The 27,921-nt window shown below is 46.8% G+C and overlaps 1 protein-coding gene across 1 annotated transcript; it reads left to right on the top strand.

Moving 5' to 3' along the window:
* The first annotated feature begins 6,987 nt into the window (after positions 1–6,987).
* Positions 6,988–26,738, top strand: LANCL1 (LanC like glutathione S-transferase 1). Its single transcript, XM_064718315.1, has 9 exons — positions 6,988–7,125; positions 7,288–7,405; positions 15,966–16,173; positions 20,215–20,350; positions 20,665–20,811; positions 22,764–22,946; positions 23,328–23,504; positions 23,790–23,862; positions 24,724–26,738. Exons 1-9 carry the CDS (start codon positions 7,042–7,044, stop codon positions 24,798–24,800), a joined length of 1,203 nt encoding a protein of 400 aa, XP_064574385.1. The 5' UTR covers positions 6,988–7,041; the 3' UTR covers positions 24,801–26,738.
* The last annotated feature ends 1,183 nt before the right edge of the window (positions 26,739–27,921 follow it).

The raw sequence follows: 27,921 nt of genomic DNA on the forward strand, positions 1-27,921 counted from the left end.
TAAAACAATTGTTTTCATGTCTCATGACATCCACGGAATTCAAATTATGGGAATCAGCATTGAAACAACTGCTAAAAGATGCTCTCCCAAGCTTACAGGCTGATCCAAACACAGCAAAAGACAACAATGGTAACCTTATTACTATTGACCACCTCTGTGGTGAGGGTCAATGGTCTTCTCCCTCAGTCCAAGCTGCTGCAATTCCTGCAGAAACACTTGAGAAAGTAAAGGAAGCAGCTGAAAAGGCATTCTTTTCCCTTCAACCTGAGGGGCCTTTTGAGCCCTATAGTAAAATCAAACAACTACCATCAGAACCTTTTGTGAAATTTGTAGAAAGGCTAACTAGAGCCATTGAAATACAGGTTAAAAAAGAAAATGCAAGGGAAGCAATTTTAGAAGAAATAGCGTTCACAAATGCAAATGAACAGTGTCGAGCAGCAATCCTGAGCCTTCCTATGGAACCTTCCCCTACATTAAAAGATATGCTTCTAGTCTGTAACAGGAAAGTGCCTCTGATGAGTGTTGCTGAAGACACCAGACCAAGGCTGCTGCCAAGACCACCTCAGCGTGTTGCTGTTGCCAGCCCTGCACCTTCTCCCTCAGCACAGCAGTACCCTGGGCAGCAGCGGAGACCGGCAATGGTTGAGCCCACTAAACCATGCCTGCTTTGCAATAAGCTAGGGCACTGGAGTAACCAGTGATGGTTACTGAAAAGGGAATTTGATGAATTTAAAAATAGCAGGGGAGGAGAACTGCAAGCCCTCCCTGGGGGTCAACAACAAAAAAACGAAGAATAAAGCGCCAGCCTGCCAGGCGTGCAGACATAAAAGGAGCAGGCCAAGAGAAAAAGGGTAGCAAAATAAATCAAGCGCGCGATAATATTAACATTTGTGTAAGTGAAGCAGGTGCTTCAAAGACCAAGTCCGCTAGTCCACTGTTAAATGTGAAACAAAATAACCTTTGTTATGATTTAAGTGATTCTGTATTAACCGCATCTTCTGTCAATGAGCCTTACAGGTTGCAGCTGACAGAGTCACTCCACCTGAAGGACACTGACTGGCATATTGTCTCTGTAAATCCTGAACAGAAAGGTACTTGGAACCAAATTCGTTGTAAGTACATCATCACTGGGGACAAAAACACACCACAAGAGATCGAAATTGCTCCGGGACTGACAACATCAGATCCCAAGCAATTTGTTCTCAGCCTGCACTGTTTCCACCCACCCTGTTTCTTCCCAAGGGACAAATTGTTGCTCAAGCTATCCCTGTGCCATCTTTACCTGAAAATGTCGATAAACAAGGGCCCACAGTCGCCCGGGTCCAAGTTATTGAGACCGATAAACCCAAATTGTGGTGCAATGTCAGTGGGGGTGGGGAGTCTAAACGCATTGAAATGCTTGTAGACACAGGTGCAGACTGCACAGTGATTCCAGTACAAGACTGGCCAGCACACTGGCCTTTACAAAATGTTGCTGGTCACCTTCGAGGTGTAGGAGGTCTGCAATTGGCAAGGCAATCCAAAAGCATTATTCAATTCGAGGGTCCAAACGGACAATTGGCAAATATCCGTCCATTTGTGTTAGATTATTCAGAACCTTTGTTAGGGAGAGATTTAATGGCCCAGTGGGGTGTCACAATTAATATTCCAGACTCTCCACAGCATTTTTGTGCAGCAGTCATTAAACAACAGCGCCCCACCCAAAAACTTAAGTGGAAAACAGACGAACCAGTTGATGTGAAACAGTGGCCACTCAGTAAACAAAAAATAAAAGTGCTTGAGGAACTAGTACAAGAGCAACTAAGAAAGGGCCACATTGTGGAGACCATGTCCCCATGGAACTCTCCAGTGTTTGTCATCCAAAAAGCTGACAAAAAGAGGTGGCGACTTCTCTGTGACCTCCGACAAATTAATAATGTAATTGAAGATATGGGTTCTCCCCAGCCTGGTATGCCATCCCCAACAATGCTTCCTCAAGATTGGAAATTAGCTGTTATTGATATTAAAGATTGTTTTTTCCAAATCCCATTGCACCCTGACGATGCACCGCGTTTGGCATTCTCAGTCCTTCTATCAATTCAGAAGCTCCTATGAAAAGGTACCATTGGACCGTTCTTCCTCAGGGCCTAAAGGTATCTCCAGCTATCTGCCAGTGGTATGTCTCTTCCCTGCTTTCCCCAGTTCGTGCAGCCGCAGAGAAGGCCATCATCTACCATTATATGGATGATATCCTTGTGTGTGCCCCCAATGATGATTTACTAACACATGCGCTTGACCTAACGATCGATGCATTGATTGTTGCAGGGTTCGAGCTCCAGGAACAGAAAATTCAAAAGATGCCACCTTGGAAGTATTTGGGCTTAGAAATTGGAAATAGGACCATTGTTCCTCAAAAACTAGAAATCAATCCAAGGATCAAGACCCTTGCGGATGTCCACAAGTTGTGTGGGTCTTTGAATTGGGTAAGACCATGGCTTGGCCTGACTAATGAAGACCTTGCCCCTCTTTTCAATTTATTGAAAGGGGGAGAGGACCCAGGTGCTCCTAGGTCTATTACCCAGAGGCACGGAAAGCTCTAGAAAAGGTTCAGATTGCAATGTCCACAAGACAGGCCCACCGATGCCGGCCTGATCTGCCATTCAAATTTATCATCCTAGGTAAGTTGCCACACCTCCATGGAATTATTTTCCAGTGGGAGGAAAAACAAACACCTAAGGCAAAAGACACACCAAAAAAGGACCGGGACCAGAGGGACTCTCTCTTGATCATAGAATGGGTTTTCCTCAGTCACAAAAGGTCCAAGAGACTGACAAAGCCTCAGGAACTGGTAGCAGAACTGATCCGGAAAGCAAGGACCGGATCAGGGAGTTAGCAGGATGTGATTTTAAGTGCATTCACATTCCAGTTGAGTTAAAATCAGGTCAAAATACTATGAAAATACTGGAACAATTGTTTCAAGAAAATGAAGTGTTGCAGTTTGCTCTGGATTCCTACTCAGGACAATTTTCGGTAGCACGGCCCGCTTGCAAATTGTTTGAACAAGATGTTCAATTTACTTTAAAATTAAGAACTGCTCTAAGTAGGAGACCTTTAAAAAGGGCTCTGACTGTCTTTACAGATGCGTCCGGGAGGTCCCACAAGTCCGTTATGACTTGGAAAGATCCTCAAACCCAGCAGTGGGAGACGGACATTGCTGAGGTGGAAGGTTCACCTCAGGTTGCTGAATTGGCTGCAGTTGTTAGGGCTTTTGAAAGGTTCTCAGAACCATTTAATCTGATTACAGACTCTGCATACGTGGCAGGAGTAGTATCCAGAGCAGATCAAGCAATACTGCAAGATGTATCTAACATTGCACTTTTTGAATTGCTTTCCAAACTGGTAAAGTTAGTCACTCACCGAGAGCAACCCTTTTATGTGATGCATGTCAGGTCACACACTGACTTGCCAGGGTTTATTGCTGAAGGCAACAGAAGGGCAGATGCTCTTGCTGCGCCTGCAGTGATGGCCACTCTCCCAAATGTTTTTGAACAGGCAAAAATCAGCCACCAGCTTTTCCACCAAAATGCACCTGGCCTGGTTCGCCAGTTTAACATCACTCGAGAACAGGCCAAAGCGATTGTGGCCACGTGCCCAAATTGCCAACAACATGCACTCCTACAGTGAGTACGGGAGCAAACCCAAGGGGACTGAACAGTTGTGAACTGTGGCAAACAGATGTAACACACATACAGGCTTTTGGACGGCAGAAATATGTTCATGTTAGTGTAGATACCTTTTCTGGAGCGGTCTATGCTTCTGCCCACACAGGAGAATCATCTATTGATGCTATTAAGCACCTCTTACAGGCTTTTTCTTTCATGGGCATCCCAAGGAGCTGAAAACTGATAATGGGCCTGCTTATAGATCCAAGGAATTCGGGAGTTTCCTGCAGCAATGGGGAGTAGAGCACAAAACTGGCATCCCCTACTCCCCTACAGGTCAAGCCATTGTAGAAAGAACTCACCGTGATATTAAAAGGGTCCTGGACCAGCAACAACAGGTTCTGAAGGTAGAACCTCCCCACATCCGGTTATCCAGGGCACTATTCACAATCAATTTTCTGAATTGTTCTTTTGACAGCCTGAACCCACCCATCCTACGCCACTTTGGGGGAACAGTCACAGGTTCATGAAAGAAAAACCTCCAGTTTTAGTAAAGGACCCTGAGACTTGGAAAATGGTGGGACCTTACAAATTGGTTACTTGGGGGCGTGGATACGCCTGTGTATCCACCCCTCTGGTTAAGGTGGGTTCCTTCCAAATGGGTAAAGCCCTATGTTCCCAAAGTCTCAGAGAAATCTGCAGAAGCACCCCAGGTTGCTCACGCTGCCTGGAGAAGAAAACGCCGCGCATGTTCTCTGGAGGAAATTCCATTTAAGCCTCCTATCTGGAATAGTTTGTAATATATGTTTGTCTCAAGTTTTTGTACCAGTTTAGATCCCACTGTTCGTGTGTAGCCTCGAGACGTCATGAGACCGAGCCTGCTTCTCGTCCTACTCGTGATCATCCCACCTGCAATCTCCTACATAGTACCGCAGCCCAAACCACATATGGACTACCTCGATAAAAGTTCTCAGACATCAACAGAGAAACTGACAACGAGCTGAATGGACTTTTCAATGGCTGGGGACTCTCGGGCTGGTTGGGATCTATTCTGAAAACTGTAATTTTAGTGCTGTTTATTTTAGTTGTAGTTATTGTAGTTTTTAGCATTGTTTTTGGAGTAATCAGACGCATGGTTCTCAAGTTAATCTCAAGCTCATCTCCCCCTCCTGAGGTCTACCATTTGGAAGCCCTCAGTGCTCCAGTGGATGACCTAGAAGCCTCAGTAGAATCATTCTGCACCATAAACACAGTCCTCTTCTTTTTAAACAAAACTAGGGGGAGATGTTGTGGTGTGTTGCAATATCCTGTTTTACCTTCTCCCTTCCCCTCGCCCCTCGCTGAGTGTGCCCTGTCAATCAGGCTAACATACCAGCAAGGCGTCGTGTGATAGGTGACCCTAGTACCTGGAGACCCTGCCCTTCACCTGGTTGGTGACTCACCTGTCCCCTCCCCTTCCCTGTCCTGAGCTTAAAATGTGAATGAGACCATGCGGCATTATTCTGTTATCAGCAGTAGCCCAGTGCAGACGTATCTGTGCTCATGGAATAAACATCTGGCTACCTTCTAGCAGAATCCGCTCCCTTCTTTTCTTCACCATCGCCAGAAGCTCTCCCCTGAGGAGAACGGAGTCCTGTCTTGTGCCCCGCTGCACTCTGCCGCCAGCCAAGGTATCTTTGAGGTATAACACCGCAGAGCTGCCTGTGGCCCAGCAGCGAAGGTCAGAACCGGCCTAGGCACCATCTAACTGGTTATATTGGGATACTTATTCCAATACTCCACGTTATTTTTTTGCTGATGCTAGAGCCACCTCCGTGAATACTAAAACTGCAGTCCATCTCCCTGCCTTGAATGCAAAGCAATGTTTACGTGATGAAATTCACTAAACAAGCAACAGCTGAGTGAAAAATGAACTGAAAGCAAACATAATTGCAATTCCCTCTTTTATGCTTGTTTCTAGCCATATTGTGAAATAATTTATTTTTTTTTCTTTAAGGTCTAATTTTATTGATTGTAATAAAGAATGGACATATGGACAGAAAACAAGAATCCCTTACATAATACAACTGTCACAGGCATGAATGCAGCAGCCTAATGGATTCTCAGTGTGTTCAGTCACCAATGTGTAAATTCCTAGAGCAGCAGTTTCCCCTAAACCCACCCAGATGGATTCAGCTCCTACAAGGGGCAGTGTCACTGCACTTAGACCTTGACAAGCCACCAAGAGCTTCAATCTCAGCTGCATCTCTTTGTGCTTCCCCAACAGAGACACACAAGCCTGCAGTGCTAGAAGTGCTGGGGAGCCCCAAAGCTGCACCTGTAACACATTTCAGCACCCACACCTCAAGCAGGGACATCACAACTCATCCCAGGTCCATGGGGTCACAAGAAAGGGAGATGGGCACAGTGTTCCACCAAGCAGCAAGGCCTGGATTGAGGAACACAGCACACAAGGACGTGTGAGCCCAATGAATGCTATCTGGCAGCACAAAGGACATTGTGGCGGCACAGGGGCACACTGCCCCACAACAACAGCAAGGAGACCCCCAGCAGCATGGCAGCACAGTTATGCTGCACTTGGGAGGAAAAGCACTGCTCAGGCCTATGAATCAGGGGGACCTAACCTCTTCATGAGGAAGATGTAGCTCAGCCAGCATGGGTGAGATGCAGCAGCTCAGCAAGGGACAGCAAAGAGCCCCTGTCCCCCATCAGGCTGGGTCCTACCCCAAGTGAGGAAATCCTGCTGGGGGCTGCAGGACTCAGCATTCTCTTTGGGCTGACCCTCTGTCAGCAGTAGTTTATCCCCAAACCCCTGTGGTGTCCATCCACTCCAGGCTGGTGTGAGGGGCCCCTAATCCCATAGGACCTGCAAGCTCCACGCAGCCAACTGCACCAAATCCCACCGGGCCCCCCACACGAGACTTAAACCCCACAGGGCCGCCTGTAAGGGGCCCAAAATCTCACAGGGCTCCCTAAGCCAGACAGTGACAATTACCCTCAGCCCTACAGTGTCCCTAAGCCCCACAAAGGCCAGCTGCGAGCGACCTTATACTCCAAAGGGCTGCCTAAACCACACAGACCCGGCAGCAGAGCAACCTTAACCCCACAGAGCCAGCGGCAGCCGGCCCCTCGATGATCAGCTGCATGGTCAGCTGCAAGGGACCTGAGCTCCACAGGGCTCTCTGCAGCAGACACAACCTGCTGCAACAGACCCTGACCCCCACAGGATCCAGAAGACAATACCCCCGGGCCCTTCAGCACGAGCGGCGGCAGCCGCGGGCCCCGAGCCCGCCCCTGGCACGGGAAGGGCCGAGCGGCGGCAGCGGCGCTTTCCGGGGCGGAGCCGGGGCGGGCCTGGCCGAGCGGAGCCGAGCCGAGCGGAGCCGAGCCGAGCGGCACTATGATGGCGCAGCGGGCACTCCCGAACCCCTACGCGGACTATGACAAGTCCTTGGCCACCAGCTACTTCGACGCGGCCGGGCGGGTGAGCGGGGCTGGGGTGAGGCAGCTCTGCCCTGGGGGTCTGCCCACATGTGGGCCGTGTAGAGCTGACACCTGTCTGGTTCCAAACGCGGTTCCCGGGGCTGCCCGGTGTACCGATGCTCCCCCACGGTGCCTTCACGTTTGGTGGGTTTTGTCTCCACAGCTGACCCCCGAATTCACGCAGCGGCTGAATAACAAAATCAGGGAGCTGCTGCAGCAGATGGAGAAGGGCCTCAAGTCCGCCGACCCGCATGACTGCACGGCGTACACTGGCTGGACAGGTAGGGTCGGTCCCATGGAGCAGCAGTTCCCTGGAGCTCGCCTCTAGATGAGCTCCTGGCAGACCCTGGGGTTTGGCCATTGAAATGGTCACGGTAGATCCATGTCAAGAATGGCACTTGTTCTGCGTGGTTTAGTCCATTTGAGCAAGGGGATGTCTTTCTCAGGACTCCCCATTTGCAGAACGAAGGCCACAGTGTCACAGGGCAGGATTAATAGTGCTGGACTTAACACCATGGAGAAAACCAGCAGTTGTTTGAATGTAAGCATGGGAGCCTGCAAAGCGACATGTTCCAAATCTAGCCATGGTGGAGATGATGACAACAAAACCAGTGCTCCATCTACTTCTCCATGAAGTAGGCAGATGTACATGGTAAGTCATTTGCCTGCAAGGAGCCCTTGCATCTGGCAGCAGTGAGCTTAATGGCCTGAGATAATGTCTGTCTTTTCTGTTGGAGCTGTAATTTATCTGATGACCTTGTCTGATTGGAAGATTGCTCCATTCCTATTCCCCAGGTAGTGCCACTCCACTTAGTGAGCGCTAGCTTTGCTCCAGTGCCTTGCCAGAAGGAGCAGAAATACTAATGTGAGTATAACAGAGTGTGGAAGCCTTCCTTGTACTAACTTGTTTGCAAAGCTTCCAGGAGCTTGTCTTTCTCCTATTCTGCATTTTCAACCTGGTTTTCCTTCCTTGGAAGTGTCCCTGCCTTTGCCTCCCTGTTTCTACCCAATGGTGCCAGGGAGGACACACCTTTCTCTGTGCCCCAACTTCAGCTGCTGCTGTGTGCTTTCACATCTCTGCTGCCTTCTGTGATGTGCCAGGCCCTATTCAGGGACCCTAGGATAGTTGAAATCAATCTAATGCTTGCTGCAAGATTTTTTTGGTGCTGCTGCTTTTCTTTTTGCAGTACACTGCAATCATAAATGGCAACTTTCTACAGTACAGTCTGGGTGTGGCTGGCTTGTGTGTGGGTGCTGTGGAACTTAATGCCAACAGTTTGCTTATGAGAGTGGTGTTCAGTGTGTTGGTGCTAAACTAACATTGCAGCTTGATGACAGCAGTGCTAGAAATGCCTGCTTCAAAATTTTACTAAGGCAGACAGGCACTGAGAGCACTGAAGAGCAGTTCATAAGAAATACTAGGATGCCAGTATTAAATTCCAGCGTGGGAGAACATTGATTTCATCAGCTGCTGTCTTGGCAGCACTCTGCTGCCGCTGCCAGTGAATTTATACATTTCTGCTGAGTGCTGGCTGATTCCACCTTGGCAGACATGTTCAGTTTTCCAGTCTGTGTGACCCTGCCCTGGGGTCCCCTCTGATGAGAAGCACTGCTATGGTAAAGGTGGTCTTCAGTCATGATTGCAGAAAATTCAGGAGACAAAGCAGGAGGATAGTTGATGTTAGGAGTACTCTTGGGGAGAAGGAAACCACTTTTCCCCAGAGGCCATGTTCCTTTTCTGAAGGTGCTCCTAAGGTACTTTGTGTTGGAAAGTGACTGCGGTTATGAAACAGTGGCTGAGAACTCTGGTTCAGGATTTCAGCTAGTTTTCATTTGGAAGGCAGTTTCTCAAGAGGGATTCTTCTCTTTTCTTCCCAGAGATCATTCCTCAATGGGCACACAGCCTTCTTGCCTTGGCTGTTAGGAATAAATCCATGGGCGGATTTCCTGCAAGTCACAACCAGCGTGGTGAAGTTTGCAGATGTCACACTATAACTTTGTCACCCTACCTTCCTTTCCAATTCTAGCTATATTAATTTATTCAGAGCTGGTTTCCAGAGACACAATTAATTGGGCCAAGACAGCAGCTTTTTCCTGTAATTGCTTGTGTAGGAAAGGCTTGTTGAGTATCTCCTCATGTGAATCATTGCCCAGCAGTCTGAAATCAGCCCTCACTCTCGTGGCCGCTAATAAGGGAGATTTGAAATATGGCTCTCTTGGCACAAACTCTGTGAGATGTAACGTGCTTGAGTGTACTACACTGCACTCAGTAATACACAGCATATGCTGGCATTTTACTTTGGGGCTCCTTTCCTTCCCACCACACTTGACAGAGCCCTGTTCCCCCAGCGTGCACTGTGCCAGGGAAGCCACGGCTTCTTGGCACGTGAAGTTGGAGCAGAGGGAAGGAAAGAGTCAGGTTTTCAGCTCAGAGGCAGTGAAAGCACACTTTGGATCAAGATTATCCAGTGTATGGCTGAATGCCCTCAAAACATATTTGAATCAGCTTGTTACATTCTCATTCAGTTCCCCATAGAGATCAGGGCCCCATAGGCAGCCCCTGCTACGTGCCTGGGTACAGACCAGCCTCAGCTGTTGTGTTCTGCTCTGGCTTTTCATCAGTTTAGGGAGGCTGCTGGAAGAGCTTTTTCCCTAATCTGTTTCACTGGTATCATGGTGTTGACTGAGGGAAGCTTAGCTGCTCTAAGCTAATTCTGAGGTAGAAGCAGATCTGGTAGATGCACAGCAGCCTCATCCATTAGCCTGAGGATGGTGAGGGATACCTGGATGCCTTTTGGTATTTGTGGTAATGCAAAAGGCCTTGCTCCAAACACTGTCTTGACTGGGAGCGCAGCTGATGGAAAGGGAGTGGAAGGAGTTCACTCCTGTCACCAGGTGACTGCAGAGGCCAAGATGCTCCTGAGTCCAGTGCTTACTGGTGTGTTGCATCCTTCCAGGGTGATGAGGTATGTAAGGGAGAGATTCACCTTCCTCCACACTGTGGTGGTTCACTTGGAATTTGTTTTCCATGCAAGCATTCCCTTCTCTGGCAATGTCTTGGTCACAGAGGGCCTCTGAAACTGCCCAGTGAGTTCAGCTGGCCTGCCCCATCCACACCTTTTGGCTGGCCATTGGCAAGTAGGGACAAGGAGCAGGGCTTAGTTGTCTTTTGAAAGGAAAGCCATGTGAAAATGAAATTACAACTGAACCAGTTCAGGAAAACTTCTGGAAAAATACTTTTCATTCACTTTAGTGCAATATGTTCATTTTAACCTCAGAACCCAGAGAACTTATGTCCTTTTTAGTCCTGTTCAGAAAAATGTAAATCCTCAGATAATCCCTACAGAACAAGAGAAAGTGAGGCTGCATTTGCTCAGAGATAATAGAGTGTCTTGGGTCACTCACATAAACCACATTTCTGACAAATGCTTGGCAGGTAGTTTTTGTGAATTTTCTGTTCTTGGAGATAGTCAGTGTTTGACTGGGCAAGGCCCAGAGCAATGGCATGCAAATTTGAGGCTGACCTTCCTTTCAGAGGGTTGGAGCAGATCACCACTGATTCCTGCTAACCTAACCTGTTGTAGGATTTTGTGATGGGGCAAAAAGTTTAACAGAGAAGCTCTGTTACCCAGGTTTTAAGGCAGGATAAATGCTTAGGCATCCTGGATAATCAATCATGCAGTCAGAAGAGAAGCTGCAAACTGACTCCCCAGCCAGTTCTGAATGTGGCCTTCCAGAGGTGTCTCACTGTTGCATGCAGTGTGGCTTTGGCATGCAGGTAGGAGTGCAAGGAGCATCCCATGTGTCTGCACCAGCAGAGATGCTAATTATCCTTTGGCAATAAAGCTGGGCCATCCATGCTCTTTTACCCCATGCCTGGCTTAATAAAGTGGCACCAGCTGTCTCACTAGAAACTATCAGGCTTCATCACTGTGCAGAGATAGGATTCTGCTTCTTCCTCTGTGTTTGACATCCTGCTTTGAGGCTGCTGGCTGATTTACTGCCCTGGGTCAATGCAAGACCTCTGAGATCTTTATAACTCTATGTGGTTGGTTTGGAACAAAATATCCTCTTGTGGCAACCTACTTTCCTTGGTAGAAGAGCACAGCTCAGGTCCTGCTGGGCAAGGAGGCATGTTCAGAACAGTCTAAGGGCATAACTTGCTTGCAAAGCAAACTGCTTGCAGGCCAACAAAAGAGCAAGACTAAACTTGCAGAGAAGTTGAGGCACAGCCTCTCTTTGATCAACAGAATGATCATGTGGATGAGATTCTCTTTCTGCCTACTGCAGAGCTTCAGCTCACATTTCTGCCTACTGCAGAGCTTCAGCTCACAAGCAAGACCTTCCCTGGTATTTCCAGCAGTGCCTGCTCTGTTGAAAGCAATGGTTGCTGAAATCAGGGCATCAGCACAAGCTGCCTGTAACTCTGACACAATTGTCTGTAACTCCACTGCCCCACTCCAAAGAAATCTCTCATGCAAAGTAGTACCTACCTCTGCACCTACCCTGCAGGAGGGTGAGGGGAGAGAGCTGCTGTTCACTGTCCTTCTGAAGGTGTTGACTAAGCAGGCTTTGTGAGGCACACAGGATTGACTTTGGCCTCCTGATTCCCTGCAGTGAGCAAGCACCTCAGGCATGGACACTCAGCTCCTGTGTTCTGCCTTTCTGCATGCTGCAGTGGCTGTTTCAGTCAGCAGAGCCCTGTTGGTGTCTCAGCAGCACATGTTCTCTGCAGCCCTGTACCATCAAGGGCTCTCTGGTGCATTCCCCATCTTGTTCAGCTCTGCACAGGGGCTAGAAGCAAAAAAAATTGGACATCTGAGAAACTACAGAGAAAAAGGTCCAATAGTAAACAATCAACAGGACAAAGCCCAGACATCTTTGGCAGTAGCAGGGCACTGTATGGCAGTTCTGAGTGGAAACAGTCAGAGGTCACAAAATTGGGTCACATTTCCAAGTGGAACACTGAACATCAGACCTCCAGGTCACAGAGAATTGGAGCAGATCCACAACTTGCCTAGCTCCATGTGTCTGGTGATGCTGTGTTTGTATATCAAAGCATGCCAAACAAACACCAGTCAGTCCCAAACCTACCCAGTCAGTTGGGGTGAGGAGGGCATTGGAGAGGGAGCAAGGCAGAGCAACACTGCCTTAACTGAATGAAGGCCACTGCCTGGATACTCTTCCCTCTGACCTGCACTGCCTCTGAAATGCTCTGCCTGCACCTTGGCACACAGGTTAACGCCAGATATCCCCCACCAGGTGACTTTGTTTTGTATCCCTCTAAATACACCCATCAACATTGCCTCTTCATGCTTGTGCCTGCCCTCCTCTGCTGCCTTGTCCCCTCTGGGGCTCACAGTTGGCAACAGAGGGACCAGCAAGCTGAAGGCGCTGCTTGTGCCCTTCTGATCAGTTTGGGAGGAAGGAGTTCCTTGATGGATTGTGTTGATTTGGCATGGCCTGGTTTATGATAGCAGGGGAGGGCCACAGGGTCCTTTCTGTGAGAAGCTGCTGGAAGCTCCTACCATGTTTGACAGAGCCAATCTCTGATGTCTCTGAAGATGGACACACTGCTGGCCCAGTTACAGAGGCTGATAACTCCTCTGTGATGACATTTAAGAAGAAAATGAAAACAGAGCACAGGCAGTTTATTCCCCAAGGGTGTGGAGGCACTGTGGCTGCTGCCATGCTGGCACAGCCTGTGGCAATGCACTGTGGCTGAAAGGGCAGGGCCTGGCTGGCAGCTTCTCCTTCCTGGCACCCCACATGTACAGAGACATGAGCCAAACAGAAAGACTGCAGATCACACCTTATGTCCCTGTGGGATCTGCACACCTTGATTTTATTTTTAACACCTCTCCACATGAGGAGAGGCGTTAAACAGCACCAGCACTGCTGCGGCTGCTGCTGCCTGTGCAGTGGTGTTGTGGCTGCCTGGCCAGCACAGAAACAGGATGAGAATTCCCCAGCATGGAGCCTAGGTGAGATCAGCTTCTCAGGGCTACAGGATCCTGCAGGAGTCTTTGAATTGGTGGGGGTTGGTGACAGTGGCACTACAAGTAGCAGTTTATCTTCTAGTCAGAAAGGAGGAGGATGTGAGGACATGTGGGCGAAAACATGGTAAGTGGAAAGAAAGAGGGGGAGAAGGTTCTCCAGGCACCAGAGCCAAGATTCCTCTGCAGGCTGTGGTGAAGCAGCTGTGCCCCTGTAATGCATGAAGTCCACAGGGAATGCAGAGATCCACTCAGAGCCCTTGGGAGAAGTGCTCACTCTGGAGTGGGTGGATGCCAGAGCAAGCTGTGATCCAGTGGGAGACCCGAATAGAGCAAGGGGGCTCCTGCTTCCAGAGATAGGCAGGGACAGGGCCCTTGCTTCCAGACTAGAGCAGCCTGTCCTTAAAAGACTATACCCTGTGGACAAGTGACCCATGCCACAGCAGTTTTGGAATGGCTGTCTCCCCTGGGAGGGACCCCACAGCCTAGCTGAGAAAGGACTCCTCTCCCTGAATTAACAGAAGAAGATCTTGAGTGATGAACAGACCAAAACCGTCATGTCCTGTCTCCGTCTGCTGTCAGTGGGAAGGAGGGAGAGCCTGGGGGATAAAAAAGTATTTTAAAGGCTTATTTTACTTCTCATTATCCTCCTCTGACTCTGTTAATAATAAATTTACTTTATTCCTTTAAATTTGAACCTGTTTTGCCCTTAGAGTGTTTTTTTCTCCCAATCCTTATCTCATCCCCTGAGCCCTTTGTTAATTTTTTTCCCATCTCCTCTGCCCAACTGTAACAGAAGAGAGTTAACAACAAACAGCCTTCATGGTACCTGGACTATTGCCAGTATCAAATGACAACGGGAATGAATTGAGAAAACTGGCTTTAGATGCAGTTTATAAGACCTTTCAGTTTTAAATAAAAAGGAAAAGTGAATGTTCTGGGAAAGCAGCTTCATCCTTTAGTACAGGTCAGTGGTTTTTTGGAGTCTTTCCAAAGATGCTTGGGCCTGAGAGGATAAGGGGTGAGAAATGTTATAAAAGAAGAGAGGCAAAGAAATCAGAGGAAAACAATGGTGAGATTTACTTTAAGAATTCAATCCCTGCAGTGGTCTTGGCAGGATACTTATGTGCATAATTAGGGTGGTATGATGGCAGTGGGAATAGAAACTACTTACAAAGCTAAAAGTTCTATATTAAAGCAGATAAGTCAAGAGTGCAAGTTGTGCTCAGACAGCTATCAGGCTAATAAGAGTCTAGAAGATGTGCTAGGTACTAAATAAATCAAGAAGAGTCACTTGACATTTTCTAGCTGGAAAAGGAGGGTTCCCCTTTAAAGAAGGGCTTCATATCCACATCCTTACAGACTTGAGTGATGGCACTGTACAGCTGAGCTCTCTCTAGAATTGCCAGCACTGAATTGCTTAGAGAGAGAACAAGGTTATTAGCTTCAGCAGGAAATGGAAATTTTATACATAATGTACATGTGGAATTGAATTGTCTGTAACATGAAGCTTTGGAGATTACCCATGCAAAATGAGAAAATTATCCAAGTTTGAAATTGTCCTCAGTACCTTGGACTGTAATTCTGCAGCACGCTTGCCCCCTTGACCTTAACACATCAAAATCTGTAGAGATTGGCTCTATTAATTTAGGCTTAATGCAGAACCTGAGTCTTCTTAGAAATGGTTATTGTTAAGGGAGAAATAAGCTCTTCTCAAAGTGATGTAGGCCAGTAGCTTTCTTCAGTGCAGGTTTGAGGATGGCTCCCAGATCAGAAGGAGGGTTCAAGTGTGACAGACCTGTCAGGCACAGACTTATCAAGAATTCCTCATTCACCTACTGAAAGCCTCAAGAGCTGGCTAAAGACAAGGCACACAGAGGCAAAGGACAGCAATTGATGTGACTGCTCAGTAGCAGAACTGGTTTTGTAGCTGGCCAGTCCACTGGAAACCCCTAGTGAGGACCATGCAGCCTGTTGCAGTATTCCAAGCAGCTGTTTGTGTTGCAGACAGGGGCTGATCTCATGAGTGATTGCTGCAGAGGAGAGTTGGGCAGTCCCTTTTTCCTAGGATGCACCAGTTCTTGCTTTAGGGCTTGGGACATGCTCAACAGCAGGAGATGATGTCCAGGGAACTGCAACAACTTTGCTGCTGCTTCCCAGTGGAAAGGAATTTAAAAAAAATAATAAAAGGAAAGTTTTAAAAAGAGTCAAGTGTGATGTCTGGATGTCCTAAGGATGCTGTTTCTCAGTGCTGATGGCGTGTCAGTTTTTAAAAAAATCCAATCCAAGCTAAGTGACCCAACCCCTTACCCCCTGACCATGGGGAAAAAATAGAGAGGGTGACAACTCAGTTCTGCTATGTCACAAATACAATCTCCCCAAGGATGATTTTTTTCCCCCTTTCACTGTTGAGCAAAAGTCACAGGTACAGTGTATGGATTTAGGTGGGTTTGTCTAGGTCTCACCTTTTGCTCCTTGCTATGAAAATTGTATGTAATTGGATATAAAAGAATTGTGTATGAAATTGTATGTATATTGTAAATGAAAATATACAATATTACATGTATATATGTAATTGTATATGAAAATTGTATGTAATTGTGTATAAAATTTTATGCAATTCTGTTCTCCAGGCCTTCCTGGGTCAGACCCTGCTGTTCTCTTGACCTGCCATCCACTCACAAGCAGCAGCAAGGCACAAGGAAAGGAGGCTGTGGGTTATGTTCCCTGAGAAGCCTGTCTGTCAGGCTTATACCCTAAATGAGGGCCAGGCCAGACTTTCAGCTTCACTGAAGTAACACAGCAAACATTTCTAATGGGTGCAACCTTTCTGTTCCTCCTGCAGGCATTGCTTTGCTGTACTTGCACCTGTTTGATGTGTATGGAGACCCAGCCTACCTTCAGGTGGCCCATGAGTACGTGAAGAAGAGCCTGAGGTGCCTGACCAGGAGATCCATCACGTTCCTGTGTGGTGATGCTGGGCCCCTGGCAGTGGCTGCTGTTGTGTACCACAAGCTGCAGAACCAGAAGCAGGCAGAAGACTGCATCATCCGGTAAAAGCCTTGCTCATGTCTCTGTCCTGACCTTCCTCTTGCTCACAGAGCTGCCCTGGGCTTGGATGAGGCACTCTCTGACAAATGTGAAGACATTTTGTTGCTGTCCTGTGTGAGAGAGAGTTCAGTAACTTAGCAAGGCAGCACAAACTTTTCCTGCCCTGGTGAAAGAGGTAGTTTAAGGACAAACACGTTTGCATGGCAGCCTGCAAGCCTCTATTGTTCAGCTGCTACTGCCATCTTAAAAATAATTCTGATAAACACAGGCAGAAAAAAGTGCCAAAATTAAAAACAAAAAAAAACCCCAGAAGGTGGGGTTTGGTGGTTTTTGAGAACATTTTAATTTAGCTTTGCAGTCATTTTGATGAAAAGGAAAAATGTGGTAAGATTATTAGATTTAATTTTGGTACTTGCTTCCACTTGCTCTTTATTAGTTGTCTTTGACTTAAACCTAAGATTGACAGCATCCCTTTCAACTGCAGAATGCAGCTGGTTATGATTCATTTATTTCTATTTCCTGCCTTTCCTCGACTGTTTTCAGATGCTTTTTTGTTGGGTACTTAAGACAAGAAAAGGACAAACAAGCAGGCATAGATCAGCATGTGGCAGAGGAAGGAAAATAGTTAAGGAGATGTATTTGCAAGCATTTCTCAGTTAAGGGAGATGGGTTTTAGGAAGGTGAGAAACAGCCCTGTAGAGAGTTTCCACTCCTCCCTGATCAGCACAAAGGCAAAACCCCTGATGCTTCAGAACACTGACTGCCCTTAAACAGCCCTGAGAAAGTGATGCATAATAGCAATTAAAAAAAGCCACAGGTGGGAATCAGAGGTGTCTGTATGGTTTGGACACCAATTTCCACTCCCTTAACCAAGAATAGCTTCTGGTTTATGCAGATACAATCAGTCTGGGGACAGAACTCTTTCTTTGTTCTGATAATAATCTGTGGGTTAGATTTTGCTTTGACAGAGTGGCAAATCTCACTAAGATTAACATATTTGTTAACAAAAAGAGAATTAATCAGTCAAACAATACTGGTCAGTTGTGGTCAGTGCATAAGTCCCAGGTTGTAAAAGCAATCCCTAATTAATGTTTTCTTGCTGAGGTCTCCCTCCCCATATCCCTCTTGTTCTGCCTGTGGTTTGGTGGTGGAATGGAATCTCCTCGTGATTAATTGTGCACTGCCATCTAATGGTATAATAAAGTCAGAACACTGGAAATTGGTTTCTTCATACATCTGCAAGAGGAAAACAGAAAAATGTGGCTTTCTCAAATGAACAGTTCTACTGTCCTTACTCTGCCACCAATTCCCAGAACAGTTAGCCTGACTGTGCTCCTTTAAAATAGAGTATTTCTTTGAGAAGTAGCTCCCTAAATCAAAACTCTTAAATGGTTTTTGAGTATGCTCTTTAGTTACAGAGCAGTTGCTAAGCTGTGCAGTGCAAGTGCACAGAAAGAGCACTTTTATCAAAGCTGTGGAGAAGAAGGGCCTCTGTGCATTTTGTCCTCCATCTTTTAAAGCACTTCACCTTTACAGAGCCAGTGGAGAGAATCCATCAGCCAGGTTTTACCTGCAGTGGAACAGACAGAAGCTTGCTTTTTCCTAAATGAGTTCATGACCAAAAATGTGCTTTTATGCTCTAGAGACACTAATGTTTCAGGGCAGCCTATTTTCCAAGAGCCTGTGAAAATGTGAGCCATGTTCTAGGAGCCCTCTTTTTCCTATCACCTCCCACCAATTCAGAAGGTCAAAGCTTTGCTTTCAGAGCCAGTGGTGTACAAAAATCCCATTTTGCTCTACAGCTGCCTTGATTTTCCTCTGTCCAGAAACTGCTGATTGTTGACAGTTGAGGTGATAGGCTCATAATGTGAATAGGAGTGGCTCTTCCTTTCAGAGACTACAACTTACCCACACAGCTGAGAAATGCATTCTGCATGCAGTCAGTCCAGCAGCATCCCAGGCATCTCTTTTTGAATGCATGACCACATTTCAAAAACAGCAGAAACTCCTGGCAAGCTTCCTCTCCTGATGATCCAGCTGGAAAAGCAGTTAGAGGTAAAGCAGTAATGGACAAAGAACAAAAAAAAGTGGTCCAGTTGCTCCAGACAGGCAGGGAAGCTCAGCACACATAAAGCTCTTCCTGGCTGGTTTCACAGCTGGAAACAGGCAGGGAATAACCTTAAAGCCACTTATGCTGGTATTTTAAAAGTGATGGCACTGTTCAGATTGCTGTCTTACAGGTGAACAGAAAGATAAAGCCAAATCAAATCACACTGCTACCTGCTGCCCTGACAGGAAAGGACATCCAGTCTTTCTGGAAGTGTGATGAGAGGTAAAACAAAGGAAAAACTGCATCAAGAGTGAATTGGGCTACAAAGCACCAGTCTGAAGTGCTGTTAGTCTCTGTTAACACTACAGGAATATCACCAGCTTGGCAATATCATAATAGAAAAGTGGGAAAGAAAATACTTGACTGCAGCAGACCTCACTCTGCACTAGTGGGCTAAAGCCTGGTGCCAGACAAGCTGTCCTCAGCCAGCCACAGCATCCCCACTTTGCTAAGGTGTCCTCACTGCTGCTCAGTTCACCCTAGAGGATATTTCTTCCATGTGCCACAGCAGCTTGATGTTAAACAACATCTGTAGCTCCAGCTCTTACTTAGATTTTTAGCTCATGGAGACACCTCTTTCTCACCTGGCAGCATAGCCTAGGCTATTTGTAGGCATGGAGAGGAAGGGGCTTCTCTATCAGGACTTGAGAGCATTAGGGGTGAGATTTTCCCACATACCATTAGCACTAGTTTGAACTTCAAATATTCCTTAGGCAGCCAACTTAAAAGGATAACCCTGTAATTTGAAAGTGGTGATTTCTGGCAGAGTGTCCACCTTGCCAATAACATCACAAGGAGATAATGGTGGGCAGCCTTTCCTGCGCAGTCAGCAGCTTATGCTGACCGTTTCTTTCAGCCCAGGTTTCCCCCTCCTGTAGTTTTCCAAGCTGGTGCTCTAAAACCCAAGCACATAGTATGAGTGCATTGTGAAGAGCAGAGCAGACTGAAGCAATCAGCCAAACAAAAGGCAGAAGGGAAGGAGTGATTCCACACCTCATGCGGTGGAAGGCTGAGAGCCAGAGCCTGGCCTGACAGCTCCTAGGGCACAGCAGTGTGGGATTCACATTCTCTGAACCTGAGAGAAGCAGAGAAAAGAATGATCAAAACAATTCTTACCTCATCTGCTGTGCCAAAGCAGAATGCAATATGGAGATTGTTTACCCAGAGTGATGGTGTTTTGTTCCCTTGGCCTGTGAGGACCAAGCACATGTCCAGACTGTCAGTCAGCAGCAGTCGCTAGATTCTGGGCAGTTGAGTTGAGGTGGGTGCTTGTGCAGATTCAGTTTAGATGTAGTGTAATAGAGTGTAATATAGTACAGAATAATATAGTATAATAAAGTAATTAATTAGCCTTCTGATATCATGGAGTCCTCCTCATCTTTCTCCCTGTCACGGGGGTCGCTTTGATTTCCAGTACAGCAGCATGAAGGAACAAACCATGGTTTTGAGCTCCAGCCTTAGTGCTTGTTTCCATGGCTTGGAGTGCAATGTTAGAGTGCATTTCCCTCTCATCTCCCCCATGGGAATGTTCCATTGCAGTTTGCTGCACCTACACAAGGCTGACCCACGAGTGATGGTGTTTTGTTCCTTTGCCCTGTCAGAGCCAAGCACGTGTCCAGACTGTCAGTCAGCAGCAGTCGCTAGATTCTGGGCAGTTGAGTTGAGTTGGGTGCTTGTGCAGATTCAGTGTAGATGTAGTGTAATACAGTATAGAATAATATAGTATAATAAAGTAATCAATTAGCCTTCTGATATCATGGAGTCCTCCTCATCTTTCTCCCTGTCATGGGGGTCACTTTGATTTCCAATACAGCAGCATGGAGGAACGAACCATGGTTTTGAGCTCCAGCCTTAGTGCTTGTTTCCATGGCTTTGAGTGTAATGTTAGAGTGCATTTCCCTCTCATCTCCCTCATGGGAATGTTCCATTGCAGTTTGCTGCACCTACACAAGGCTGACCCCCGAGTGCCAGACGAGCTCCTCTACGGGCGCATGGGTTATCTCTCTGCACTGCTATTTGTGAACAAGCACTTTGGAGAGGAAAAGATCCCTCAGAGCCACATTCAGCAGGTACTGTGCCTTTTGCTGTGTTGTTATCTGTCTCTTCTCATATACCTCATCTTGGGGCAGGTAAAAATCAATGCTAGATGTAAAGAACTCTGGCAATAAGGGAGAAACCACATCATGCTATACCTGCTTTTCTTCCAAAGGAACAAAGCACTGCTGTCCATGTAAACCCATGGGCAGTACTGGACTGGCATACATTTCATTACACCCTCTGCTTGGGCAGAAAAACAAATCTTGTTCTGTGTCAGAATACTCACTGTGCTGTGTCCAGGGCAGCAACATTTCCCTCACCCACGTTTGTTCCCATCCCTGCACAGGTTTGTGAAGCAGTTGTAGCCTCAGGAGAGAACTTAGCCAGAAAGAGGAACTTCACAGCAAAGAGCCCACTGATGTTTGAGTGGTACCAGGAGTACTATGTAGGAGCAGCCCATGGTTTGGCTGGGATCTACTACTATCTCATGCAGGTAAGAGACATGAGGGGATGGGCCCTTAGCACTGTTTCACATTTCTTTGAACAAGGAACAGCATTTGAATTGGCTCTTAGTAATGTCAAACTGGGAAAGATACCTTATCTGACAGACCTAGCCATGTGTTTATCATTCATTTCCAATTGTAAAGGTTTTCTTCAAATCTAAGATTGAATCTCTGACCTTGGAGAACTGTGGAGAAATGTGACCTGCATTAACCAGCAGTGTCACATAACAGAGGCCTGTAGCTCAGCTGGGTCTGAGTTTCCCCCTCATGTTAATTGCTTCTAAATTATTCACATTTGTTGGTATCTGCTGGCTCCCTGCATCTTCTGAGATAGTTACTTGGAGCAGAGTGAGAATCTCTGAAAGAAAAGCATGCTAAAAAAATTGTGCTCATAGTAGGAAAGTGGGAAATGCCTTTGTATCCAAAGCAGAGCCTGCTTCTAAATGTGAAAGAGGTGGGACTATGATAAAGGAGCTGAGTTCTGCAGTGCCTGAAGCAGGCAGAGCAAGACAAGAGACTGGGAGATGCAGTACCCCTTTGCTTTGGTGCTTTCTCACTATTTTGCACAACTCACTGGAGCTCTGTCAATATTCCCTATTCTGGCTCTGAAAAAAAATGAGGGTGATAATTCCCCTGTGTGAGTCCCTGTGTGCATATATTTACAGTGCTCAAGCACTCAGAAAAATAACAGCAAAAAAAAACCATTGAATTCTTCAAGCATTAGGAGCACCCATGAGCAACACAAATTATTTTGGTCTAGAAATAGTCTGTAATCTTTTATTAGACATAACTCTGAGAGCAGGTGGAAAAGGAAGCCACCACGTTTCAAGTATTTGAGTTTTCCTTCAGGACTGTCAGAGTTAAAGCCCATATACAGGATCAGTAGCAGTCCTGTGAATATAATGTTTCTGTTGCTCAGAGAGGAAGAGGTGGTTGGTGTTTTTTAAGAAGATTAGATTTAGAAGATTTGGCAGGAGGGGGATGCAAGGTGGTTATTTTCCAGAAGCACAGAATAGCAAGCTATAGGGGAAGCAGCAATGTGCTGTGAGCCTAAATTTGTACCAAGTCCCTGAGCTTCTTCCCAAGTAGCTGTTTAAATAATTTTTAAGTCTTTTTAAATAAATTTTAAGTCTCCCATAAAATACTCATGGGCTTTGTGCTTCTCTGCTGCATGAAGTAAAAGGAGCCTGAATCAGCCAAGCATGATGCACAAAAAGCCTTGGAAGAAGCAAGAATGTGAAATACGGAGAGGAAAACATCTTTTATCTCTAATGGCTTTACAGCACAAGTATTGATTTTTCATTTTCCAGTTACCAGCCTGAGAACAGTGTGATCCTTAGATGAGAGTGTTCATTGCAGTCTGCCATGGGAAATTAGAACTGCACAGATTTCATGTGGGGCAGTGTCTTTGGGACACTGAAGCCACTCCCTTGCTTCCAGCTGAGGTCAGCAGTGAAGTCAGCCTCTTTAAATCACCCAGCAGCATCTGTGCAGATTCAGAATTGCAGCCTGCCAGCTGGGCTGGCCCAGCAGCTAAGGGCTGAGATGCTCTAGGTGCAAGGAATCATCCTTAATACTGATCTTAGACTGGTATGCTTTACTTCAGCTCTGGGTACCTGAAGCTATTCCTGCTCATCTTTAGGAAAAACAGCAGCAAGCTTTTTTGCTTAAAGGGGCAGGTGACCTGCTAGGAACAGTCTTTGTTTCTGGGATGCAAGGGTAGGACTGGAAATAAGTTCCTGTCAAAAGGCAGAACAACCAGTGACTGAGTGGGTAGTTGTAAAGTGTGAAAGCTCAAAGCAAAGAAATTACTTAATTTACAAGGAGCAAGAGGGAATGTAGCCATAGTTGACTTTGTTTCCACCTTTTGGGCATACCTTGGGTCTCTTAGGGACAGACAGAATGGTAATTCTCCCTGATTTAAATGTTTTCTGTCTCTTAGCCTGGCTTTGGAGTGAGCCAAGTGAAGCTGCACAACACAGTCAAGCCCAGTGTGGACTATGTCTGCCAGCTGAAGTTCCCATCTGGGAATTACCCTCCCTGCATCGGTGACACCAGAGACCTCCTCGTGCACTGGTGCCATGGAGCACCAGGTGTCATCTACATGCTTCTCCAGGCATACAAGGTACCAGAAACCCTGCAAAGACCCCTCATGTGAAACTTCCTCTGGAGAAGATGCTGGGACATCCCCTTTGCTTGGAAGTAGGATGGCTTGTTAAAGTGAAATCACCCCACACTAACCTCTGATACAGAAATTAGTCTTTAAAGAAAACATTTCTGAAAATAACCATCAGTTGTGTGGGCTGCCCTGCTGCAGGTGATAGATGGTGACAACTAGTTGTGTGTGAAGTAATGGTCTTGCATCCCCACTCATCAAAAATATCCTCCTTAAAAAGTAAAGAGCAGAGTCACTTCAGCAGGACACCCAAGCCTCTCCATCCTACAGGGATGCTCTTTGTTTGGTGGACATTGCCTCAGCAAGGACAACTGTTTCTTGTCTCCACAGGTCTTTGGGGAGCAGCAGTACCTGAGTGATGCCCTGCAGTGTGCAGAAGTGATCTGGCAGTATGGGTTACTGAAGAAAGGCTACGGGCTGTGCCATGGCACAGCTGGCAATGCTTATGCCTTCCTGGCACTGTACAACCTCACTCAGAGCATGAAATACCTCTACAGGGCCTGCAAGGTAAGGCTGTGTGAGGCAGTAGAGGGCCTTATTTACTTCTGCCTTCTACATCACTGCCTTTGCCTTTGAAATGCAATTTCTAGTGGGGCAGACACGCAGCTAGATCTGACCAGCTGCACCAGAGTAGTCCTTCAGCACTGCAGTCACTGTCTGACAGCCTGTAGAGAAGGGATTCCCCTCAGAAGCCTTGCTCTGCAAGGGGTAGTGTGGGGACCAGGGGTTGTATTTTCTTCTCAAGCCTTGCCTTTAACCAAATTTGAACGCTTTTTGTACCTCTTTTCTCAGTTTGCAGAGTGGTGTTTAAGCTATGGGCAGCATGGGTGCCGGACTCCAGACACACCATTCTCTCTCTTTGAAGGTAATCTCAGTCTCTAGCCTTGTGTTTTGCTCCTGGTTCTAAGCTGTTCTAGCACCAAGGAAAACAGAATGAAAGCTCCACTGGAATCTTTGCAAAACTCAGTGTAGGGGATGGAAAGGAAATTGTACCCACCAAAACCCAAGAAGGGTTTTTCTGCCCTTGCCCAGAAGCAGTCTCCCTGTAGCACAGGATAATGTCTTAGCTGGAGCATCTTGTCCTCTTAGGCCTCCCACACAGATTTACATACAGATCTCAGGGAGAATTCTTTCATGGCTCCTTTTGGTTATTTGGAGCCTGGCTTCTCTCTTTTCTGTACCTTTTTAAGGACTGAAATCCTTCATCAGTGTTCCAGTTTGATTCTAAAGGTGAGAGGAACAAATGGGGCTGCTGTTATGGGCCTTGGTGGCTCCTGTGGCACTTTGTGCCTCCTGCCAACAGCTGCCCCCAGATCTGCCATCAGCAGGTATTTGCTGAAGGAGCCAGCCCCCAGCTAACCCTGATCTCCCCAGGGGAGAGAAAACTTCCATCAGTCAGGACCTTGGGCAGCAGTGTCTCAAGCACCAGAGTTTGACAAAGCTGCCCCATGTCTAACTTGTGGATGGGTAAAGCAGAAGGGAGGGAGCTGGAGTGGGGAAAAGGACCCATGGCATTTTGCCAGGTGTTTTTCAATGTTTGATTAACCTCAAAATGCTTTTCCACACTGAGGTACCAAAGTTGCTTGGGAAAGCTGGGCTCAGACCTTGAAAAATATTTAGGACCTTTTCTTTTGTGAATCATAACTCATTCACTCCCTGGATAACTGAGAGAAACGGTGCCCAAAGGGAATTTCTCTGAAGCACACTGTGTGTTTTTCATCCTCAGGAATGGCTGGAACAATTTACTTTCTTGCTGACCTGCTGGTGCCTACCAAGGCCAAGTTCCCTGCATTTGAACTCTAAATCTGAATCCTGCTTGGCAGTTTGCTGCCCTGTGTCCTTCTGCACTTGGAAATGCAGTTCAAGGCTGCTTTCTCCTTTTTCCAGACTCACCGTTGTTCGCCTAACTGAACGTAAATCCATCCTCCTGGGGGCATGCTGAGTTCTCTAACTTTTCTAGTTGTCTCATTGCATTGTTTAGTTTTAAAGACAGAATGCAGATTTTGCTGGTGTCCCTTAAAAACTCAGGGCTGCAGGTGGGAGCAGGGAGAACTGTACAGTATTTTGTTGGCTACAGAGTTTTGCTATTTCCTGTATCCCATTTCCTGGGAAGAAGTTTTCTATTGAATGCAACCTGGGCTGTTTAACCTCTTTTTGTGCTAACAAATAGTTGCAGGAATTTAGCTGCCTTTGGAGAACAACAGATGGAAAACTGAGACTATTGCCTGGAAGTTGTTTTCAAGTGTTTTCTTTCTGAGCACCCAGAGAGCAGATGGTTCAGTATCTGGGCTGTGCCACGTGAAGTGAATGTGATGGACTGTGGAGTCTTATGTATATTTTTAATATCATATTGCAGCTGGCAGAGCTGGGACTGGCATGCCAAAGGCTTGTCCTGAGTTTGCACCTATCTGCTCTAAAGGCAAAGGCTATGTATAGCTCTTCTGTGCATTTGTTCCAGTGACAGACAAGTAATCCACTGCCATCTTACATTAAACATTGCTATTCCACTGGTCATCCAATGGCAAACTCCAGTCCAAAAGTGAGCTATGCATGCTTGCTTTTGTGGTCTCTTCTTGTTAGCTTTGAGAGTTTATTTTGCAGTCTTTATTTAAATTTGTGTATTAGGTGGTGCCAGGTGCCCACCAGCAGCAACAAGGGAAAAGAAATGTAAGCCACTGAGTTCTGACAGTGTTTAAGCTATTAGCTGTATAGATGTTATTTACATGTTTTCTTTTATAAGCTTTCCCAAACCTGGATCATTTGAGTCACTTGTTTGCCTTGCTACTGCTTGTTGTAGTTTGATTTGCAACCACTCATCTACCCAACTGGAAAATCTGCACTAGGTGAACTGGCTTTGATGTGTCAGGCAGGTCAGGTACTTGCAGGGAGTAAATGTGCTTTTCCATCCTTAGAAATTTGGGACCTGGCTCTGTAAATCACTTTCTTAGCACTGAGCATAAACACTGAGCTCAGGGAAGTTTACAGATGCAGCCACACAGCTTTGTGCTGTTTGAGAGCAGCTCCTCAGCCTGCCCAATGTGCCCACGGGTTTTGATCTTTCAGGGGCTGAGCTGCTGAGTCCCTCAAGTCTCAGAAGGGCAGGGGAGAAACAGCAGGGCAGCACAGCCACTCTCCTGGGCCAGCAGTGACAAAGCAGGGCCACCAAAGCTGGCAGGGTCACACTCACACGTGCCTGAATGCAGGGCAGCTGAGCCCAGTGGCACAGGGAGCTCCATGAGAACCTCCTGGGTAGGCAAGGAGCAGAAACCAGCCCTGGAATGCTGATTTGTTTCCTCAAAGCCCACACTCCTGCTGCCCTCACAGGTTTCTGAAAGTCCATCAGAAGACAGGCTGAATTGCAGAAAAGCTCATCTCCTTGAGGGTGGGCACCCCTGTCAAAATGCTCAGGCTCATGGGGACACAGCAGCAGGCATCCCCTGTCACTCACAGGACTGAGCAGCACAGGGAGGTGACTGGGAAGCAGGGAGGAGTTGCCTAATCAAACAGCACTTGAAGTTGCCTCCCAGCTTGGCTGGTGTGCTGGCAGTGCAGGGACACTGCTCTGAGCCTGGGTTTCTCCTGGGCACCGCTTCTGTAAAAGGAGATGGTTTGTGCAGCCTGGGTCATGGTGGCATGAGAGCACAATGTCCCAAGGTTTGTGCACTGATCAGGGGAGCATCAGGGCCATGTGTACAACTGTTGAGTGGAGCACTGTCTAATAAAAATGCTGAAACAACCAAACTTTGGGTTATTTCTATCTCCTGCTTTGTGTCCAGGATTCATGTCTGAAGGGATCAACGTATCCCACAACAGCTGTGCTCTGCTGGCAGCTCCTGAAGGCTCAGTGGCCTTCCACTGACCTTGAGTGTTAAGTATATTTCACATTTTCTGCTCATTCTCCAATCCATCAAAGCCAGTCCTGGGCTTTCCCTTGTAGGCTGTGGTTTCATCCCAGGGCATCTTTTTGCACTGGTGTCTCCATCCTGCCTCTGTGGCTTCCATTGGAGACCAGAGTCCTGCAGGTTACTGTTGATTGCACCAAAATACACCTGTGTGCAGTGCTGGAGAGGAAGAGGTGAATCCTCCTAAAAAAGCACCTCCTGCTCAGTGAAAGGAGGAACAGGGCACCTCAGGGTGGCTGTGACTGTCCAGCACCAGAGGCTTTAAGATCAAACTGTATGGATAGAGGTGATCCTGCCCTCCAGCACAAGCTTGAGGTCCTACACAACCTGGTTTTCTATAGTTTCTATTAAGGTTTGTGGTAAAGGTCTTGAGGAAGGCGATGCAGCAGTGAGGATGAGAAAACAGCATAGTAGTGCAGTTTCTCTGGTTACCCTTCCTTTCTCATACAGGGGTTTGGTGTGGTATACTGCCCATTTCCACTCACCTTTGTGCCAAGGAGAGGGAGCAGGACCAAGTTTGAAAATTCAACTGGTCCTGTTTCAACAAGCCACCCGAGAGGGACATTATCAGAAGTGTAGATCGTTGACACTTGTTGCTGGTTATGTTTGTCCAGGATGGTGGTCTGTTTAAAAAAACAAAAATAAAAAACATACAAAATAACCTATATTCCCAAGAAACAAGTAAAAACATATTTTGAATGCTTTATCATCTGTTTGTGTTCACCTCCTGTGTATGCAAGTGTGATCAGCAAGATGAAAAACATCCCAAGGACTGTTAACCAAATGCCATCTGTATGTGTGCATGTCCCCTGGGGGCCCAGCATGGTTTCAGCTCTCAGGAGCTGACAGCAGCCTCAGTTATCAGAGATGTGACATAGAGGCAGTGCAAGAGAGCAACAGAGAGTGCTGTGTCTGCCTCAATTACTTCATTTCTCATTCCTACATATTAACTTTATAAATGCCCACTAACAGCTATCAGCACAGACACTAGATCAGTGGCTAACATAATTTAAAGTTTTTTT

This window comes from Zonotrichia leucophrys, chromosome 7, assembly GCF_028769735.1.
Source record: "Zonotrichia leucophrys gambelii isolate GWCS_2022_RI chromosome 7, RI_Zleu_2.0, whole genome shotgun sequence".
In the NCBI taxonomy this organism is placed as follows: domain Eukaryota; kingdom Metazoa; phylum Chordata; class Aves; order Passeriformes; family Passerellidae; genus Zonotrichia; species Zonotrichia leucophrys.